The sequence below is a fragment of the Capricornis sumatraensis genome, chromosome 3, assembly GCF_032405125.1.
Source record: "Capricornis sumatraensis isolate serow.1 chromosome 3, serow.2, whole genome shotgun sequence".
In the NCBI taxonomy this organism is placed as follows: Eukaryota; Metazoa; Chordata; class Mammalia; order Artiodactyla; family Bovidae; genus Capricornis; species Capricornis sumatraensis.
The window spans coordinates 48,723,809-48,746,114 of record NC_091071.1 but is presented as its reverse complement, the minus strand read 5'-3'; the positions used below and the strand labels follow the sequence as shown (position 1 = coordinate 48,746,114).

The 22,306-nt window shown below is 38.7% G+C and overlaps 1 protein-coding gene across 1 annotated transcript in view; it reads left to right on the top strand.

Annotated features, from left to right (window-relative positions):
• Positions 1–442: 442 nt before the first annotated feature.
• Positions 443–22,306, top strand: part of UGGT1 (UDP-glucose glycoprotein glucosyltransferase 1) — a 109,432-nt gene continuing 87,568 nt past the window's right edge. The window contains exons 1-8 of the mRNA XM_068967379.1: positions 443–500; positions 4,878–5,013; positions 9,538–9,620; positions 12,315–12,445; positions 16,323–16,435; positions 18,307–18,481; positions 19,784–19,880; positions 20,735–20,813. Coding sequence (XP_068823480.1) covers positions 443–500; positions 4,878–5,013; positions 9,538–9,620; positions 12,315–12,445; positions 16,323–16,435; positions 18,307–18,481; positions 19,784–19,880; positions 20,735–20,813 — 872 coding nt within the window. The remainder of the gene's footprint in view (positions 501–4,877; positions 5,014–9,537; positions 9,621–12,314; positions 12,446–16,322; positions 16,436–18,306; positions 18,482–19,783; positions 19,881–20,734; positions 20,814–22,306) is intronic.

The window sequence follows — 22,306 nt, the reverse complement described above, 5'->3', positions numbered from 1 at the left end:
TATGGTGCAACAGTGCTTTTAATGGACGAGTTTAAGGAAGTGGGTTCTATCCAGTCTCTTCATGTCGTAAGGCTTTTGTGTCTCAGTTGTACCCTTACATGTTCACAAACCTCAAAGAACAGCGCCTCCGCAACCTAACTGAACCTCTGGTAGCAAGGAGATAGGCGGAACCTCTTCGGAAGTAAGATGGCAGTAGCGTGGCGCTCTGGGCGGCCTCGGCCACGACTCTGTAGCCGGAAGTCCTCCGGCGCTAGCCAGTAGGAAGCGGAAGTAAAGGGCGGTCGGCAGCTGGTCTCTCCTTTGCGAGGCCGGCTTGTGAGCAGAGCCGCGGGAAAGGCGCGTGTCGGCCGCTCACTGGCGCAGCTGTTGCCGCCTGCGCCGCTGCCCTGCCCCGCCCCGGCGTTGTCGCAGGTGCCGTCGCGGACAGAGCGCGGCCCCTGGCATGGGCTGGAAAGGGGATGAGAGCGGCGCGTGTGCTGCAGCTGCAAGACCAGTGACAGGTACCCCTGGGGTTGGAGTGGGGAGGTCTCGCCGGCGGAGAGAGGGTCTGGGGAGCGAGGCCACCGTGTGTCTCGGTCACCTTGATCTTCCGATTCTTTTCTGACTCAGTTTCCCCTCCTGTGTGTCAGCCCTTCCTCTCTGTTCGAGTCCCTCTAGAAGTCCTTCAGTGTTTTCTGGGCAAATCCGGTTTCTGCGCGGGTGGCCGCGGACTCTCTTCATAGGTTTTGCGCCTTCATTGGAGAGCTTTGAAACCCGTGTGCCCAAGTGCAGACGGAGGTGGGGGACGTGTCCTAACACGAATTCAGACCAAGCTTGACCCCAACAAGGTTGAGAGCCAGCGGTTTGCAGGACTCCGGTGGGAAAAGGATGGATCTTTGTATAGATTTATGTTTTCCCTACAATGAATTCGGGTGGTGAATTTTGTTTACCGTTTTCGTTTGTTTCGAGGATCTGTTGACTGGAAATTGGATGATCCGGTTTCACTTTTAGTGTGGGACCTGCCTGAAGAATAAGATCGCGTACATCGCCAATGAGTTACGGGCGCGAACTCTTCAGCGTTCCTTGGCCAGAATCTCTAGATTGTTTAGCATTTTTTGCCAGATTTGAAAACTAGCATAGTTTGTTCATTTGAAGTCTTGGGGTCTTATGCCTTACTGTGTGCTATTTTGAAAACATTCATCATGCACTTGGCCAGCCAATTTTACTGTGATATTTGAAGACGTTTTAAATAGCTATATGATAGCAACATAAAAGTTGGGTTGATTGTAGCCTTTCCGTTTGACTTGGTTTTGATAAACTTAGCTGAAACTCATTTTTAATAAAGGAAATAAACATTACTTTCTACAGTAGTATAACTCCTTCACAGTGTGTGTTTAACTTGAGGGAACTAGATTGAACTATGGAGAAAATTCTAGGTATAAATGTATATTAATTTAATTATTTCAGAAGTAAATTTATTTCTCAAGAAGGATACTTCCTAATATTTTTCCTTGCTATTGTCATATATGTTGAAACTCATCTGTTAGCCTGAACCCTTCAAGTGTTTTTTTGGAGTTCATTAGCTATTTTCTTCAGTTTAAAAATGGAAAAAGTTGGTGATGACTTAGAACTTTATGCCTTTTCTATTTTTCAAAAGTGATAAACACTTGCCATAATATAACTTTGATGAATATTTTAAATAAATGAGCAAGAGTGTCTTTAATTTACACTAAAGAAATCAGGCCGCACGCTAGATCTTACAGATGAATCATTTGGGCCTGGAACTTACTAAAGACTTTTTAATTTATGCATCATGCCTTAAGTGTGATGCCTATAATCACGCAGTGCCACACTGAAGATTCTGCCAACTGTTAGTTTGCAGACTATTCCTCTTAATAAGCAACCTTGAAGGACTACTAGGGTCAGAGTGATATGGGATTTCGGCAAATGAAGGTATCCTCAAACAAAAAACCACTCAGAAAGGTTCTTATTTTGACTTCTGTGAACAGTCTTTTTGTCTGGTGTTACCTGTGGTATCAAGGATGTGGGGTTTGGGTGTGGGAAAGCTGTTCATTAATGTATGGCTTTCCTCCCTTTTCCATCTCTAATGATGCTCTGCTGCACCCCAAGAACTCTCTCTATGTCTCTAAAACAGGTCTAGGGGATCTCTGAGTGAGTCATGATGCGTAGTTTTCATTTTCACCCTTCTTAAGTCCTAGGCTTTCTGAGCACCTTTGCTTTTGGCGCCACATCCCTTTTTCTCCCAGTTCTTTTCATTCACCTGTTAATGAACAGAGTCTGTGTTTGTTTATGTTGAGGGCCTCCTGTGTCCCAGGCATTATGCTAGGCATGTGACTGTGACATAACTTCCTGCTCTTGAGGTGCTCACATTCTGTCCCTAAAGTCAGCCCCAGTATGGATCTGTCAGGCTGGTTGCTTGATCACACCCTTGGTTCCTTGGTTTCAAGGTGAAACCATACCTCTCTTGGCCATTTGGGACCCAAAGCCTCTGCCCCTAGAAATCCTTGAACTTGCCTTGGGTCTCGTAATAAAGCCGTATGGTCAGTCTAGGTCTGGACATTAAGAACCCCTTCTTAAAGCCAGGGCAGAGAGCATGGTATTGTAGAACTTTTGAAAACAGGCAGGTGTAGGTTCCAAGAATTGCTATTTATTAGGCAAGTTACTTAGCCTCTCTGAATTTCCATTTTCTTATTTTTAAAGTGGGGGTAATAGTGTTTCACCCATCATGCAGCTTATTTATGGACTGTCTGCCGTTTGCCAGGCACTGCTGTTTACTGAGGTGAGCAGAGTGGAGCAGGCCTTGTGTGGACAGGCTGCAGAACATGCTGTTTGCAGAGCTCTTGGCAGTGGCGCAGTCCAGAGTGATTCCGCCTCTAGTAATTGCTCAGTAAATGTGAGTGTCTGCTCGGGTGGAGTGGGGAGGAGCCGCCTCCTCACTCTATGCATGCAGTCTATCTGGGAGTACTGTTCAGTGGCATCCAGTTTCTCATCTGGAATCATCACTGTTGAGGGTGACATATCTAGGTCCCTGCAGGAAAAATTGTGAACACAGCTGTACCATTATTACTGCTTGAACATAGTTTGTATGTGCTGCCTCTGGTTTAGAAACTTACTGATTTGGGGGTAGGATTTTAAAAAGTTTTTGTTGGCGCAGTGGTAAAGAATCTGCTTGCCAATGCAAGAGACGTGGGTTCAGTCCCTGGGTTGGGAAGATCCCCTTGAGGAGAAAATGGCAACCTGCTCCAGTATTCTTGCCTGGAAAATTCCATGGACAGGGGAGCCTGGCAGGCGACAGTCCACAGGGTCACAGAGCTGGAAGCAACTGAGCGGGCAGGCACTATAGCTGATTTACAGTGCTGTGTTAGTCTTTGCTCTGCAGCAGAGTGTTTCTTCCCCCCTCTAGCCACAGAGCATACATTTCCAAGGAATGTTTTTGGGGCCTTGTAATAGTGCTGAGCTGTTATTCTATAGTTTAGAAGATAGTTTCTAGATTCTTTGCCTTATGACATGTTTTGCTAGACCAGTTAGTTTTTGTGTAGTACTTGGCACATTACAAAGTGACTTTCGCTACAAAGTAACTTTTGTTACAAAGTGATTTAATGTTGCCTTCTCATCCCTGCAGATACTGTTATTCTTATTTTAGAGAGTGGGAGACTAAGAGTAAGGGCGGAGGAGTTATTAGGTAACATAATTGGGGTTAAACTGTTGGTAACTAGCAAACTCAGGAGTTGGTCATAGGTCTCTATTACTAACCCATGTTTGTTCTATCAGGAGGAGCAGGTTTCTGAGGCTGCAGTCCACGAACCTCCCGGGGAGGGTGTCTGAGAGAGTTCTTGAGTGGTCTGAAATTGTATGTAACAGTTTGGGTCCTTGCTTGCCCCCTCTGCAGGAAATGTCAGTAACTTTTGCTACTTCGGGAAAAGAGCCTACGTCATTTCCAGTTTCCTCTCCGTGCCCCCCACCTCCCCAAGCCCCGCACCCTCCCAAGCCAGGACTTACCTGCTAGCAGGTTTCATTGTCAGAGGTCTGGTTTGGTTAGTCCTAGTCTTTATTAATGTTGATTTTTTTTTTTTTTTAAATCTGTTTATAAATGGGGCTTCCCTGGTGGCTGAGGGTAAAGAATCCACCTACGATGCAGAAGACAGGGGGTTCGATCCCTGAGTCAGGAAGATTCTCTGGAGAAGGAAATAGCAACCCACTTCAGTATTCTTGCCTGGGAAATACTATGGATGGAGAGCCTGGCAGACTCCGCGGGGTCGCAAGAAACAGACACAACTTAGCACCTGAACAACTACATGTTTATAAGTGGGATATTCCTATTAATTTTTTTGTTTCCCAAGAAGCCAACAGTGCCTGAACTTCGGACTCTTTTAAAAGCAGCTTTTTGGGCTTCCCTGGTTGCTCAGTGGTGAAGAATTCGCCAGCCAATGTAGGAGACATGGGTTTGATCCCTGGTCTGGAGGATCCCACGTGCCATGCGGCAACTTAGCTGGTGCACCACAGCTGCTGAGTTTGCTCTAGAGCCCGGGAACCACAACCACTGGCCCCGACGCTGCGACTGCTGAAGCCCACACGCCCTCGAGCCCTTGTTCCACAGCAGGAGAAGCCTACTCAACGAGAGGCCAACATCTCTGGTTGGCATAGGCACCAGGAGATGAAGTGCAGCCTTTGTAGCAAAGAGTGTAATGAACTACACACCTTTAGTTGTGTGTCAGTAATCAACTGACATCTATTGACTATCTATAGATAGTGTGTGCTGTTATATTTTGGAAACATTTTTATTTCTGTCACAATCATGTTATTTTTTTGTCTCTAAGTATTAAGATTCAGGTTGAAACATTGCCTTGTAGAAAAATCTTTTTTTTCCCCCTTTCTAGGACTTTGCTACAAAATGGGCCTTCTGTCTGTGCTTATTGGACTATGGCTGTTTTCCTCAGTTAAGGCAGATTCAAAAGCCATTACGACCTCTCTTACAACAAAATGGTTTTCCACTCCATTGTTATTAGAAGCCAGGTAAGAAGACATGTTTTTTCCTTTCCACATGTTTAAGTGAAAATGTGGGCTCTGCCAGTGAATATTTGGGAGCTTTTAGGGAGTGGGATTCTTATTATGCATTTAGTAAGAGCCCCACTCAGCGTGCACCATGCTGTGTACCTGCCACAGGCTGAGAGAACACAGATTCTGCTGGCAGGCTAGGACTGCACTGATGACAGAGATCCTTAGGGACTTCTTTAGACAGATACACTGAATTGGTTAAGTTATTATGGTGTCTTCCAGGAAGAGTGTAAATATGCTAATAAGGGAAGAGAGTGTTGTACTTAAAGGAAGATTTCTGTTTATTTGAACAGGGTGCTAAGGGGTGTTTAATACGAGAAAGAGAAGAAAGCTTGTTGAGGTGCAGGTGGAGGATATACCCCTCCTGAGAACTTGGAAGGAGACAGACCCCAGATAAAAGAGTGCAGGGGGGAGCTGAAAAAGTGGCCACATCTAATCTGATGTTAGCTTCTCCAAAATCAGGATGCAGTTAATCAAGTTGTTATCTGACAGTTAAAATTGGTAGCATCTTTCACTCTTAGAATTTTCTAAAACAATGATATGTCTTAAAGTTGACAGTTGTCTTTGGGCAGCATTTCCTGAAACATGCTGGACCCTAGTCTCCTACCCCATGTACCTCAGTACCATCTGGGGCTTCAGGAAACTCTGGAAGACAGGTTCTTGCCTGTTTGCCTTCTGCTGCATGCAGCCGTTTCTACTTCTGCTGTGTTCCGGGGTCTTGGTGCAGAAAATGAGTTTCAAAGGAGTAGGCCTTGAAGGGATTTAGAGTGTAGTGAATATGCAGTAAGTCACACCAAGTTTCCCACCGTTACCTCTCAAACTAGAAGAGATTCTCTGGTCTGGGGAGTATGGAAGAAAATGAAACTTGAAGGAAACTTGACAACCCTTCAGTGAACCACAAGAAGGAGTTAGTAGACAGGTTGTAGAAACCATATGTATGTTTTTAGGGGAAAAAAGAAAACATGCATCTCAATTTCTCAGTAAAGAAGATTGCCCAAACTTGGGGAAAAAAAAAAAAAGAAAATGTCTTCAAATTGGTAAAGTAAAATATAGTCAATGATTTCTTGGAAGGTTTTATAAACCAAATATACTTTTTAGTAAATGGTTGTTATATAAGTATAATCAGATACCTGTCTTTTAGTCAGTTTTTTTGTTTATAGAAGGAAGCTTATTTTTATTGTATCTTAAATAACATATAGCTAGGACCTATAGCGAATCTTTCTAAAGATTTAGAAACTTTAGGTAGGTGAAAGATAAACATTTAATAATTTCAGAATTTGATAGAGCTGGAAATTTGAACTGTTCATCAGTTAACTTTGTGGTCTATCTTTGTGACCTTTAACTTAGAATTTTATCTTCTCACATCTTTCCTTAATCCCTAGAAAGATGTGAACAAAGTGTTTGTTGTATTGATAGTGTACCTCCTAAGGAAGAGCCTCCTTTGTATTGAGGAGAGGCTGGAAGGAACATGACTTGCCGAGGAGCCTTCCAACTTTCTGCTGAACAGACTTTCTGCCATCGCTTCTCCATGCCTCCCTCTCCTCAGCAGTTAAAGGGCAGCAGAAACAAACCCCAGGCCCTAACAACCCCCATGCCCGCTCCACCAGACCCCACTGCTTATATGTCATAGTGATGTTACAATAACTAGATAGATAAATAGGCCGAGCCCCTTGTTAGATCTTGGGTGTTTGTAGCAGTGAAGTGTGAAGGCATGTGAGGTCCGCGACTGCCTGGACTAGGACTCTTATAACTAACTGAATTTTTTTTCTTCCTTCTACTCATCTTATTTTGGATGATTTGTCTGATGTCAGTCTAAGTCATTGAGATTTACTACTACTTTACAAATAAGTTTGTGTTGCTATCTGTAATAGATGTTTTAAGATATTCTGCTTAATGTTCATAACTGGGTTGCATCCCATTACTCTCACTTATACTAACAAACTTGCTGGTGTCTGTATATTTTCTTAGAAGAGTCTTATGGCATATACTTATGGACTTTTGAGAAAGTATGCTCAAGTTGTCAGCCTTAATTAATCAATTTTTTTCAGTTCTTTGATCTCAGTGAAGTGAGTATTATAAACTATTTCCTTCACCCCAGTTTACCCATAACAAACATAACCGCCTTTCATGATATCCTGGCCATTTGCCATTTGGGTTCACTATTTTAGTTTTCCTTTGTGGCTATTTACAGATAGTTTGCTAGGGTAATGGGATGAGTAGACAACTCAAAAATATGCTGTGCTTGTTTGGAACCACTCCATATTCACCTCCAGAGCTGGCTGAGGCCACCATCCTCCCCTCCCGCATCCACGGCAGACATTGATGGTGGGTCACAGCACGTCCATGGTGGGAGGCTGAAGGGTCAGATATTTCTCCATACATTGAGGCATGCAGTTAACACAGACATTTTGCTTTCCTTGCTTCTGGCCCTTAGGGACTGAAAATATTCCCGTGTGTATTTTTAGATTGGACCTATGCTAATGAAGGGTTTGTAGCTTCTGATTGTCCATCAATATTTAATTGAAGTAGAGCCCTGAATATGTTCTGAGCAGCTATAGTTACTAACAGAAACATTGTATAAATAAAGTTCTGTTATTAAAATTGAAGCAATTATTTATTGAATGCATAAACATTATAATGGCCTGAGAATGCAGCTTGAAAGATTTGAGTGATTGAGACTGGAATGTAAATTCCAGATTTTTCTTTAACTACCTCTATGCCCTTAAGAAAGTTAATATATTTATAAGTGGAGAAAATGTTATATATGATGTGCTCTCTCTCTACCTGTCACCTAGTTGTAGCGATTGTCAACTCAAGTCCAATAACCATCGCTATCACCACCCTCCTACCTTCTCCCACTAAGACATTATAAAGCAAATCCCAGACATCGTAGAATTTCATCTGTAAAACTTGATTTTTTACTCAGTGGAATAGATATCAGAAGCTAAAAAACAGTTTAGAGCAAAAAGCAAACAAATTGAAGCATACTGTAAACAAATGGCAGCATTCCTTTTAATAGTATCTTGTACTGTTCTTATCTTCCATGGGTTAGTTCAGTGGATCTGGTAATTAATTTTCTTAAGACTGTTTGACACTTAGACATTGTAAGACGTATTTATGCATTGGGGTGAGAAAGAACGGATGTTTATGTTTTCCTGTAATTATATGAAAGTATATATTTATGTGCATATGGCCTTTGTAGGAGGGTCTTAGCTTAAGTGAACGCTTGTCTCACAACTAATGAGTGTATTACTTCTCCCCCTTCTGCTCACTTATCTTGTGAATGCTGCTTTAATTCATGAATTTAGCATTTAATTACACATTATAATCTGTTGCAAAGAGTCGGACACAACTGAGTGACTGAACTGAACTGAATCTGTCTTAATACCTGTAAGACATTAATAGACTGTAAGCTATTATAAAATGTGTGTGATGTTTGTGTCAGTTACTCGAAAGCCTAGAAAAATGCCACATTCAAGGAGGCACTAATTTAATACATTATTATAATGGGTATTTTCAGAAACCTATTTTTAGAGAAGCTGTGCATTACCAGGAAATGTTTCTTATTTTTCCCATATTTCTGTGTCTAGCTGTGGAGTAGAGTGAGAGTTGTACATCCCAGTGTTGACAAGTAATGGGAAAGTCTTCCTTTGGCTAGGTAAGCTGAGATCCAGATCTGTAGTTTGCTCTAAGACAGGGAAAGACCACCACTACATTGGTATGGTTTGGAGGAGAAGATAACCATTTTACATGAATCATTCAATGAGTACCTGCTTTTTCTTCTTGGGATTTTAAAGGCCCTGAATGAAGGGAAGTGGAGAATAGCCATTATTTTATTTTAGGTCGGTACAGTAAAGTCAAGGAAAAAATTAAGATGGCATTAAGTTCTGAGACCTGATTTTATTAAATCAGTGCTAACTTTAAAATTTGATGGCCTTTAAAGTTTGGAGTTATGGATGTAAAAAGATTGCAGCATGCTGCCTTCAGTCTCCTAGAGATGTTTCTAGGATTCATGTTTTCCTCAGGAGAACCTTAGGCGAAACATATTGTTTTGTTCTTTGTAAGTCTTTCAGAAAATGAGTGAGCAGAACTAGTACTAGAATTATAAATTCCTAATTCTGCTTCCACTACTGACAGCATTTTCACAAATGAGATTTCATAACCTTTCTTTATATTGGGACTTCCCTGTTGTTACAACATTTCTATTATTCTAGGATTCTTAAGGAATACTTATGAAGCTATTAAGTGAATAAACTATGAAGCTAATTATTATTAGCTAATAACCTAGTAAGATTTGCCTAAAATTAGGAAATATTTTATTGAAATATATTACATATATTCATATATAATATATATTATCAAAACCAACCTTGGACATTCGGAAACTTAAAAGCTTATTTTTACTCTCCTTAGTAATGTAACTTATATTGGAAGATTTTTATTAAGTTGTTTTATTTCTAATATTTCCCCCTTTTCTCTCAGTGAGTTTTTAGCAGAAGACAGTCAAGAGAAATTTTGGGATTTTGTAGAAGCCAGTCAAAATATCGGATCATCAGATCATCACGGTAAAATAGAAGCAGATGCTTCTTTGACTTTGGTGTCTGGGAATATATTAAAAATTTGGTCTCTTTCAGAGTATGGTGGCATGGCAATTAATGAAAGACATTTTTATCTTTAGTGAGTAGAATTGTCATGGCAGCCAGCAGAGCCAACACAAACTAGTACTTGTTTTTGAAAAAGTTTACAACTTTGGCAATAAGAATTGCCTTTGATTCCCCCAGCCTTGTGTTTTGTTCTTTTGTGTTCTTTTATTGAAAGTGCTATGTGATTATTTTGCAGAAGTCAAATTTATTTAGAATCATTTAGCATCTACATAATAACCATCAGATTTGATTCGCTTTCTTTTGTTATGAACTAATTACTCAACTGATCTGTTATCTGTTAAGTTTCTTCTCATTGAGTGCCATCCAAAATGTTTTCCATTATGCATGCCAACCACTCACAACTAGAGTGTCAAGGTGTCAAATTAATGTAAACTGTATACTTGTTTAGTTTTTGATGAGCTTTCACAAATGTTTTCTAATTCAGTGTAAACTATATAGAATATGGACATTAATACTCAAAGATGCTGATACAGGAGTAGTGAAAGCCTTGAATATTGCGTTGACAGGCATAAGTCCTTGTTGAAGTGAAAGTGTGTACAAATTATAAATTTGTGACTGCTGTTAATGTTTGAATTGATTTTTAACTTTATGATTTAAAAAATTAGAGCATATTTAAAAAGTGAAGTCTAAATCTTGTTTGCAGTTTAAATATGTAAAAGTTTTGCACAAGCATCTGTAAGCTTTAGTTAAATAATTTAGAGTCAACTGGAATTGTTCAAGTAACCAAAAAAAATTATTTTAGTTCACAATTTTGTAAAACAAATTTATGAAAGTGGGTTTTATAGTGAAATTTGAACTCTGACATTTAAAATGAAAGTTCTTCAGTATAAATGCTAGTGTGTTTTTGGTTGAAGTTAGGAGAGTATGAATTCTTGGAAGTGACCATAAAAGTATATTAAACACTTTATTTGAAATATTATTCATAGTCCTAACACCCAAAGATAGTCACTTTAAACACTCTGGCAACATTCCCTTGTGGCTCAGATGATAAAGCATCTGCCTACAATGCAGAAGACCTGGGTTCAATCCCTGGGTTGGGAAGATCTCCTGGAGAAGAAAATGGCAACCCACTCCAGTATTCTTGCTTGGAAAATCCCATGGACGGAGGAGCCTGGTAGGCTACAGTCCATGGGGTCGCAAAGAGTTGGACACAACTGAGTGACTTCACAAAACATTTTAAGACATTTCTTTCTGATCTCTTTTTCTACTTTCAAGGTGTTAATGTCACACAGAACCTTTTACATTTTGCTTTTTAAAATGTTAAATATTTTTCTTAAAATTTTCAAAAATATATAGTAGTAGTTTAAAAGTCAAAGCTTCACATACCTGAAACTATCATAATATTGTTAATCAACTATACTTCATTATAAAGTAAAATTTTAGAAGAAAAACCAAAGCTATATAAAAGGCTATACACAGAAAAATCTTGTTCCTTCTGTTTCTCTTGGCTTTTTATAACCACTTAAAATTAATTTGTTTAGCCTTCAGTATTTTTTTGTTCTTCTTCTTCTTTTTTTTTTTTTTTTTACAACTATTGAGTTGACCAAAAATTCGTTCAGGTTTTTCCATATTATTTTATAGGAAAACCTGAATAACCTTTTTGGCCAATCCAATACATAAGTATGTATTCTTATTTCTTATTCTTCCTAACAGTAAGAAAAAATAGTGTACTAAATATATTGTTTTGTACCTTATGATTTTCATTTAATATATCCTGGGGATTTTTTTTTATACTGCTACATGTATTTTTCCCCCAGACAATTTGTTTCAATTGTTTGTTTTAATGCCTCTCCCCAAACCATAGTTTCATTAGCATCCTTTAATATCTTGTACTTCCTCATTGCATTGCTCAGTCTTGTCAGGTTGTTTGAATAGATAACATGTGCCAGGGGACACAAAGACACATCATAGTTTCTGTGTGCAGGGGCTCACAGACTATTGCGGGGGTAGTTAGTGATTAAGTGAATGAGTGAACAGTGTGCTAAGTGAGAGAGGTAAGCAAAGAAATATGGGAGCAAAGAAGAGATGAACATGATTGATTGAAGTGTGGGGGTAGGGGCTGGGAATGCCTCTGTGGGGTAGGTGCTCTCATAAACTGAGTTCTTCCTGAGGAGGAAGGTGGAGTTAGTCATCCAGGTAAGTGGGAAAATCTCAGTCCAGGGAGAGGGAATAGTGAAAAAAGGATTGAAGAGAGGAAGAGTCCAATTGCACAGTATACTCTTCAGTAATTCTAAGCATTTGACAACAGCTCAAGACAGTATGCTTTGCTTCCCTGGTGGCTCAGGAGGTTAAAGAGTTCTCCTGCAGTGTGGTAGAGCTGAGTTTGATCCCTGGGTCGGAAAGATTCCCTGGAGAAGGGAATGGTTACCCACTCCAGTATTCTTGCCTGGAGAATTCCATGGATAGAGGAACCTCATGGGGTTGCAAAAGAGTCAGACAGGACTGAGCAACTAACACTTTCACTTTACAAGACAGTATAGTGGTAACATTTTGCAATCATATGCTTTTGTAACACATAGCTTTATACTTTATGAGCTATCTTATTTGGATACCTGTAGTCATATAGAACTATTTTGGTTGGCATTCTTCTGACAGGTACTGATTACTCCTATTATCATGCAATATTGGAAGCTGCATTTCGGTTTCTGTCACCACTACAGCAGAATTTGTTGAAATTCTGTCTGTCTCTCCGCTCCTACTCAGCTACAATACAAGCCTTCCAGCAGGTGAGTTCAGTGCTTCCACGTGACAGTACTTTTTTTAGGGGTTGTATCACATGATTGGATGTATTGCAGTTGTCCTGTCATTGTGTTACAGCACTGTACCTTTTCTACCTGAAATTTTCTAGGATTTATGGTTTGTTTGTAAATAATGAGCAAAACTGATGATGTGAAATCTTCAAATAACATATAAAAAAGGTCCATCTAGTCAAGGCTATGGTTTTTCCAGTGGTCATGTATGGATGTGAGAGTTGGACTATAAAGCAAGCTGAGTGCCGAGGAATTGATGCTTTTGAATTGTGGTGTTGGAGAAGACTCTTGAGAGTCCCTTGGATAGCACGGAGATCCAACCAGTCCATTCTGAAGAGATCTGTCCTGGGTATTCATTGGAAGGACTGATGCTGAAGCTGAAACTCCAGTACTTTGGCCACCTGATGTAAAGAGTTGACTCACTGGAAAAGACCCTGATGCTGGGAAAGATTGAGGGCAGGAGGAGAAGGGGATGACAGAGGATGAGATGGTTGGATGGCGTCACCGATTCGATGGACATGAGTTTGGGTGGATTCCAGGAGTTGTTGATGGACAGGGAGGCCTGGTGTGCTGCGATTCATGGGGTCGCAAAGAGTTGGACATGGCTGTGTGACTGAACTGAACTGATTTTGCACTTATTGTCATTTAAGGAAAAAAATGCCTATGCAAAAAACCTGAAACTACAGACTTCATTTATATAGCACAGCCGAAGGGAGAGATGCAGTTTTGCTAAACCAATTCACCCTGAGGGTGATCGAGGGTGACCACAGTGTAGATCACAGGAGAACAGCCGATAGGAAATGTGAAGAAATATTACAGGGTTATAGTCAGGAAAAGCTAGAATGTGAAAGACTATGCAAAATGATCTGATTTTATCAACAAATACATTAAAAAGGAAAGAAAAGAAGGAAGGAGGAACTTCAAGAGAAACTTAAAAATGTGTCACCTTAATGTAATGTGTGGATCTTATTGGATTTTGAGTTGAACAAACTTGTAAAAAAAAATAGAGAGCAAGAGAATCAAAGCTGTTTGTACGCTGGTTGTATGTTTGATATAAAAGAAATGCTAATTTTAAAACCATTTTTTAATTCTGAAATGAAACTGGTATAGACAGCAACTCATAAGAAATGTATAGTGTGATGCATTATAATGAAGGGAACACGTTTGTGATTTTCACCCAGGTCAAGAAATTGAACCTGACTCGGCACCGTGGAAGCCCTTTATGTGCTGTGTCCCCACCACAGCTGACTTTTGCCCTACAAAAGGAGTCACTGTCTTCTTTTGGAATCATCTGCTGTTTTCTTTTAAAAAAATCCTTTCGTTGTTCAAGAGTGCCTCTCCATACAGTAGAGTTTAGTTTTCTCAGTTTTTTTATCAATTTATTAATTTTGGGGGGGAGTGTGTTCTCTTAATTTATAGGTTCTCCCTCCATCCCTCTCTTTTCTGTTGAGTAACTTACACAGTTTGCCCTATACATTTTTTTTTGGCCACACCAGGTGGCTTACAGGGGATCTTTGTTCCCCAGCCAGGGATTGTACCTGGGCCCTAGCAGTGAAAGTATTGAGTCCTAACCACTGGACTACCATGGAATTCCCAGTATATCGCTCTCACTGCAGAATTTTTCTTGTAAGGCTAGGAGTGTTATTCTGTTCTTTCCCCTCCTCTTTTCTTACAGTATGGCATTTGACACTGAGACTTTCTCTGCTCAATTTGATGTGAAATTTGTTTTCTTTAACTTCCCTGGTTCCCTATCCTGTTGATCTTAGGTTTTGCTAAAATATGGTGACTTTAAAAAAAGGTAGCTTGCTTTTTGAAATTTCCTGACTCTGTTCCCTTCTTCAGCTTTTATTTGGACTTTTTCTTTTATTGTCTCTTATTTCTGTCCTACTCAAGTATTATTCTACCCTCAAAAGTTTCTTTGCATGGGGCCCTTCCCTGGAAGGGAGTCCTAGTTTGTGAGTTTCACGTTCACAGAGCTCAGACTGCCATGTGCTTACCTAATGTTAGGCCGAACAAAACCAGTTGGTCCATCATACTTGGCCAGTGAAAACCTGTTAGCCGTTTCAGGGTTTTCTTATTCTCAGAATCATTAGAATCTCTGCAGTTTCCCTCTGCTTCCATGACCTCTGATAACTGCAGGTCTTTTTGCATTTTATATTAGGGAGATTTCTTTCCCCCTGGTTTTGTCATAGATGTGGTCCATTGGTTTCTGTTTTCATTTTTGCTCTAATGAGGGCACTAGGGAAGACTGAAAACCTATGCTGCCAGTGGCCATCAATATGAAACTGTATGACTTTTTTTTAGTTGTTTATGTTAAAGCTTGAGATATTGTTTATTTATTTTTTGGCTGTGGTGGGTCTTCCTTGCTGCATGAGGGCTTTCTCTAGTTGTGGCGAGCAGGGGCTGCTGTTAGTTGCGGTGCAAGGGCTTCTCACTACAGTGGCCTCTTTCGTGGAGCGCGGCCTCTAGGGTGCGTGGGCTAAGGTAGCTGTGGCTCACGGGCTCTGGAGCAATGGATGAGTAGTTGTGGTGCCTGGGCTTAGTTGCTCCGTGGCCTGTGGGATTGTCCTGGACCAGGGATTGAACTGGTGTCCTTTGCATTGCAAGGCAGATTCCTAACCACTGGACCACCAGAGAAATTACTTGTTAAAAGTGATAATGGTGGTATGTTTTTAAAAGAAATCTCTGTGTTTTGGGAGTTCCTTGATGGTCTAGAGGTTATGTTTTTGGGCTTTCACTGCCATGGCCCAGGTTTAATCTCTGTTAAGTGAAACTGAGATTGTGCAAGCCACGTGGTGTGGCCAAAAAAACTAAATGAATAATTTTTGTGTTTTATTGAGAGATAACTGAAACATGCATGAAATGTTACTTGGAGTGCATATCAAAATGATCCAATAAAGTGTGGTAGGAAAGTGGAGGAAATAAGATTTGGCCATAAATTGATAATTACTGAAATACTCATCATGGGTACATGGGAGTTTATTGTACTATTCTTTCTTTTTACAAATAGAAGTTTGGAAGTTTTGTAATAACTTAAAAAAAAGACAAAGAATGTAATGAGAAGTTTTAATGTTCATTTTTCATAGCAAGCTTTCCATTTCTTCCCTTTTTTTCTTAGTTATTTGTATTCCAGCCATAGAAAAGAACATGCACTAAGAATACGTTACGTAAATGACATCAGTGCAAACAGCAGTGCTTGTCATCATGTCCTCTCTTTCTCCCATTTCTCTACACTCATGCATCTCGGGGTGCCTCTCATTAAGGTTGTGGGTGGACTTGTGTTGTTGTGCCTTGGCGGTAGTGCATTTTCCTCTGAACATACCCCATAACTCATTCAACCTTTCTTTTAAATATCTTACTGTGCTCCTTGGGTGATTTTTGCCTTTCCATATATACTCTTTTTTCGGTCCTGTTGGTTTTTTAGATGCAGTGTCATTCTTCCTGTTTCAGGGAGGGGCTTTGCATTAATCTGCATATTAGACTGAAGACTGCGTTGTTACACTTTGACACCTACAGCTGACATTTGTAAGCTTAGTTTTCTGCAAGGTACATATTCTATTCCCTGGATAGCTTTTGATGTCTTCTAAGATAGATTTTTAAAGTTCTGTGTTCAGAATAACAATAACACCTACTTCGTGGAGTGATATTGGGAGGAGCTAGGTGAACTAGTATAATAAGGAAAGTAGTGAAGCATAGAGCTCTTACTCCTGTCACGTAATAAATGTTCAGTAGATGTTGCCTTTGTTTTCACTGATGTCTTATTATTATTTTATTACCTATTTAGAATATTTATTTTTTATCTTGTCTTTGGTTAGAAATTATTTTTAAAAATGTCTTGTATCTTAAATGACAGATAGCAGCTGATGAACCTCCACCAGAAGGATGTAATTCATTTTTTTCAGTGCATGGAAAGAAGACTTGTGATTTTGATACCCTTGAGACTCTTCTACTAACAGCTTCTGAAAGGTACATTTGTGTTTAAGAGTCATGCATTCATTGTGCTTTCTTCTGATTTTTCTTCTGGGTTTTGTAGTTCGTAAATATAGTGGTTTAGAATATGGATTCTGGAACCAGACTGACTAGATTTAAATCCCAACTCCATCACTTAAAATAGTTTTGCCTACTTAAGCAAATTATATAACCTTTCTTTCCTCATCTTGTTTCGAAATAGAGATAATAAGAGTACTTTACTGTTGTTTGCTGCTGCTGCTGAGTCATTTCAGTCGTGTCCGAGTCTGTGCGACCCCCATAGACGACAGCCCACTGGGCTCCCCTGTCCCTGGGATTCTCCAGGCAAGAACACTGGAGTGGGTTGCCATTTCCTTCTCCAATGCATGAAAGTGAAAAGTCGAAGTCATTCAGTCATGTCCGACTCTTAGCGACCCCATGGACTGCAGCCCACCAGGCTCCTCCATCCATGGGACTCTCCAGGCAAGAGTACTGGAATGGGGTGCCATTGTAATGACTATATCAGAGAGGTTACATAGGCTTTTTCATCAGCTTAGTAAAGAATATTCTGTGTATTAAAACCAGTGCCTGGAGTAATGATAATAATGGTAATGAACTTTAAGGATAGTATTACTTTCAGACAAAGGAGATTATTTAAGATAATTGCAAGCTTAATTTGAATATTAAATTGGTAATGGCTGACTTTTTTACTTGAAGGTAGGTTTCCTGTGATGGACAAATAATAGGTCCTTCTTGCTCTCTGGCTAGGGCAGTAACCCCTCTGTATATCCTCTCATACTTTTGTAAATAGGATAATAGCAACCTCTCTCTTTGAGGTTGCTCTGTGCCAGAAGTGCCAAGGGTGTTTTAGGTGAGGAAATTCGTCTTTAGTGAGATTACCTACTCAGCATCTGTCCTGTGCCCACCAAATGATACGAGTGCTTTTTCCTCAGGGTGATAACCAGAAGTGCAGTGAGCAGCATTCAGCCATCTCAGTGGGGAGGTGTGGACTTTTGAAATTGGCTGCATGGCAAAGTGCTGTTCACTGGGGAAAACAAGTTGACCGACTTGAAAAATTCTTTGTTTCATTTGTTACAATAATGCCGACCTTTATAAAGAAAAGAGTGATAATGTCTCCTCTTCTGAGGTGTGGTAACTTTGTAATGCATTGGCATATATCCTCTTATACTTTTTTCTGTGGTTATACGTTTATGCAGGTAGGTGGGTTTATTTTTACAAGAGGCATCTTCCACTTAGTACATGTAGGTGTACTTCCTTGAGAGGGGCTGGTAGGTCATAACATCTGTGCGTTATGATCTGTTAATACCTGATGCCATTCTCAAAGGAGTGTTCTTGAGGGGGGGAGTTTCAAAATTTATGACGAAAACCTAAATAAACGTCAGATCCAGTAATAGGATGATCATAATGGTAAAACCAATAGAGAAGGGAGATGCTGTGATTGGGCAATTATATGCTTAAAATCATCCCCACTGTTTTGCATTACTCACACTTAGGTTTTCAGATAAAAAGATAATTATATTCTATTTATATAGTAGAATAGTTTACTAAAGTTTTAGTACCATGAGGTCTGGATATGTATTTGTTTCCAGGCTCCCCCACTTCTTTAGGAATTGATAACAATTTCTAGTCAAAGTCTACATTTTATAATTTATATAATTTACATTTGTTATTTTAAATTATGGACCAATAAGACTTATCTCTGAAGCATTCTTACTAACTAAAAGCTATTTAAGATTGTGATACTCAATTTTCTATTAAGATGCTTATAATCTGAAATTATCATTGCTGTAGCTTCATTTTGTACTGTTTTTAACATTTAAAAACTTTTTTAAAGTTAACAGTCTTAAGCTTTTAATATTTATTTTCAGACCAAAACCTTTATTGTTCAAAGGAGATCACAGATACCCCTCATCTAATCCTGAAAGCTCAGTGGTTATTTTCTACTCTGAGATTGGCTCTGAGGAGTTTTATAATTTCCACCGACAACTTATTTCAAAAAGCAATGCAGGCAAAATAAATTACATATTCAGACATTATTTATCAGTAAGTATTGACTTATTTTATACTGTTTTAAATGTTAATTTGCCCATGACAACCTTAGCCCTTAAGCTAATAATTTCCCCCTTTATAAAATGACTTGAACTACTTCTTTGGAAACCGTGGTACTTTCATCAAATCTGTTATTTATACTTTGCTTGCCTTACTGAAGAAATGTAAACAATTATGCTTTAAAAATGACTATATAAAGTTATTCTTTAAAATTTTTAAATAAAATTATGCTTTAAAAATAGCTTCCCAGGTGGCTCAGTGGTGAAAAATCTATTTGCCAAGCAGGAGATGCAGGTTTGATCCCTGGATCAGGAAAGTCCCCTGGAGAAGGAAATGGCAACCCACTCCAGTATTCTTGCCTGGGAAATCCTGTGGCCAGAGAAGCCTGGTGGGCTACAGTCCACGGGGTCACAAAGAGTCAGACATGACTTAGCAATTAACACCAGTATAAAAGTTACGTTTTATTTCAAAATGGATCATGTAAATTATATTTAATTTCATCCACATTTAATATGGGCATCATACTATGAAACTGATTCTTGAATTCAGTACCTTTCTAAACCCTTTTTTTCCCCTCCTTTTTGGAATTTTTCATTTGATAGAAGGAGGAGAATGTCTAAAGAGATAAAATCTAGCAGAATTGGTTTGAAATTAAGGTTTTCAAACTTTGTGTAGCATTTAGCATTTAAAATATTTACATGTAATGATCGTTAGCCTTTAAAGTCTCTTTGTCATATTGAACTCAATAAATACTGTTAAGTCCATGCGGAATAAAAAAATTAAAACTTACATGAGCAGAAGCAGATTTGTCAGTATCCGGTTTTTGACCCTGTCCCACTATGCTCTATTGCTGGCCATCCTCATTCAGGATGATGGTAAGCCTGTGACATTTGGTCAGCCCAAACCCTACCTGAAGACATGTACACACACGTTTACGCATATGGTCTCAACAAAGCAATTCAAGGTTTGTAACCTTACCAGTTTTCAACCCTGTGTAGGTCCAGAACTTCTTTTTTATTTTCTCCATTTCTTCATATGGTTTGGTGACCATTACGCTTTCCACTATGCCTTCATCCGGTTTAGTTTCTTCCTTGGAATTTCGGTTCTCACACTTGTGGCAGGATCCACAATCTAAGGATTTCCATAGAAGTTCAAGCGTATCATGAGTGCCTAATCCTAGGTGATGACTGCATGACATTAATGTGGTTGCACTCTGTATGCCATGGTGCATTAAGAGCTAGGTGGTCATGATGGCGTGGGAGCTCGGTGGTGATGGAATGCTTGCTCTGTCTGCAGAACCCCAGGAAGGAGCCTGTTTACCTCTCTGGCTATGGTGTGGAGTTGGCCATTAAGAGCACCGAGTACAAGGCCAAGGATGATACTCAGGTGAAAGGTGAATTTGTAAATTAAGACCAATGCGTTTTCTTTAGATACGACAAGTTAAAGGGGAATTTTTTTCTTTAATGAAAAAGAATAGATTTAGGAGAATGATGAAGCTGTGTTTAAATCTTGGTTCTGTTATATTTGAGTTGGGTGACAAATTATGTAGGTCCTAATTTTTTACTCTATAGAACGTGGTTAATGATATATGCCTCTTAAAGTATTTGTGAGGAGAAAATAAGATGTGTAGATAAAAAAATTTTACAAAGGTTTTTGTACAATGAAGTTCAGTAAGTAGTAGCTACTGTTATTGATAATAAGTAACTCACAAATAGTAATTAACTTGTGATCCAATATGAAATCTTAAACTATTACGTAATTAACAGTTTAATTTTGTTGTTGTTGTCATTTTCTGACTTGGAACAGTTTATTATGGATACTTCTTGTTGTAATATGCTAGGGTTTTGAATTTCAACAAGGTTTATGTGTACTCTTTTTATGTCTTTTGCTTTATTTTAAAGGTAAAAATGATTGATTTTGGTACATGGAAGGTAGCCTAGTATTTCATCATTTTGTTCTCAATAATTATATCTAGGATTAAGTTGCCTATTTACAAATTCCTCAGAATTTTGATATTGAAATACCTGTTATTCTTAATTTTGAAGTATTTAAATGTAAAAATTTCCAAAGTTCAAGAAAAAATACATTCTTACTTTATCCAGGAACACAGGATATATCAAAAACACATTTATAAATGCTATTATAGTTTCAAGTATTTTAAAATGTTTCCTTATATTTTTCAAATTTTATGAAGTTAATATTTTTATATTCTGAATGATTAGACAGGTAATTGCTGTGCTTTTGTAGGAACTGAAGTTAATGCCACAGTGATTGGTGAAAGTGATCCTATTGATGAAGTTCAAGGATTTCTCTTTGGAAAGTTAAGGTGTGTGTTTTCTTTTGGGAGAGGGTTTTACTCTCTTTAACTCTTTAGGCTTCTTAGCATTGTAAGTATCATCTTTCTCATTACTATATCTCCTGTTTCTCAAGAGTACTTTATATATGTAATCTGATATGAGAAGATGACCATTTAGTTTCTAGTATGTTTATGATTTTTAGTAATTCTGAAGCACATTATTCTTACATGATACTATGACTGCCTGCTTATGGCTTAAGTTGATTTCCCTTTTTGGACCTTGTAGTTGATGCCATTAAAGTTACATTCCACTTTTTGATTCACATAGTAGGAGAAATCTAATAATTTTATGTAATCTTTTCCTGAGAAAATCAAGTGTATTTTAACTTAAAGAGGTTTTAGCTATTTTTTTTTGCTTGTTTTTTGTCTCTTTAAAAAAAATTATTGAAGTATAATTGATTTATAATGTTTGTTTATAGCTATTTACTTATGCTCAGCATAGCTGGAAAAATTGCAAAAGAGTTATAATAGGTATGGAGGATTTTATATGCTCCATTGAAATACATTTTATTGCAATTTGCTTTATATGAAATAAGATAGAAAATGGCTTTTTGAAGAAAATTTCATTAACTGTTTTATGAAAGCATCTTGGAATTTTTTACCTGAAAAATCTTCTTAGCTCTTATTTTAAATGTTGCAGCTATTTCTGATATGTCTTCTCATTGTTCTGAGCCCTGAATTCTGCTCAGGGCTCAGGGAAATCTTAATTAGGACATCTATGGTGTGCTTTTTTAAAAAACAGAAATTGTATTTGTAGGTGTAGTTTCATATACTTTAGCTTTAACATTTGGTTGAGTAAAATGATGTAACTAAAGTTTAGCTGAGATGATTTCGTGTTGAGTGACTGCACATACTGAGTTCATCCTGTGCATATGTACATTTCTTTGTGTTGAACACCAATTATGGCCTCATTAGTATGCAGTCAGGTTCCATTCTTATTGCATCTAGATTTCCATAATTCCTTTTCATATTCACGTTTTATGTTTGTTTTTTGGATAGCATTATGATTTCATGTATTTACAGCACAAAGGTATTGTGTAGAATATTGAAGACATTTTCCTTTATGGACATTCAGAATAGTTATTTAGCTATTTAAAGTAATTGACCCATTTTAAGACACTTTTGGAGAAGGAAATGGCAACCCACTCCAGTGTTCTTGCCTGGAGAATCCCAGAGACGGGGGAGCCTGGTGGGCTGCCGTCTCTGGGGTCGCACAGAGTTGGACACGACTGAAGCGACTTAGCAGCAGCAGCAGCAAGACACTTTTATCATGAAGAAACGTTTGTAGTAACTCGAATGTATTGGTTGGACGGTGAGTGATCTGAGTAAATGTTTTACTTTTGGCATTTAAGAAGTTTTGAGTTAGAATATTTAAAAACAATTAGTCTATTGCATCTGTGCTTCTGATCTAAATGATGGATCTCTGCCTCTGAAAACTTGTTTTACTAACTTTAAATAGAATG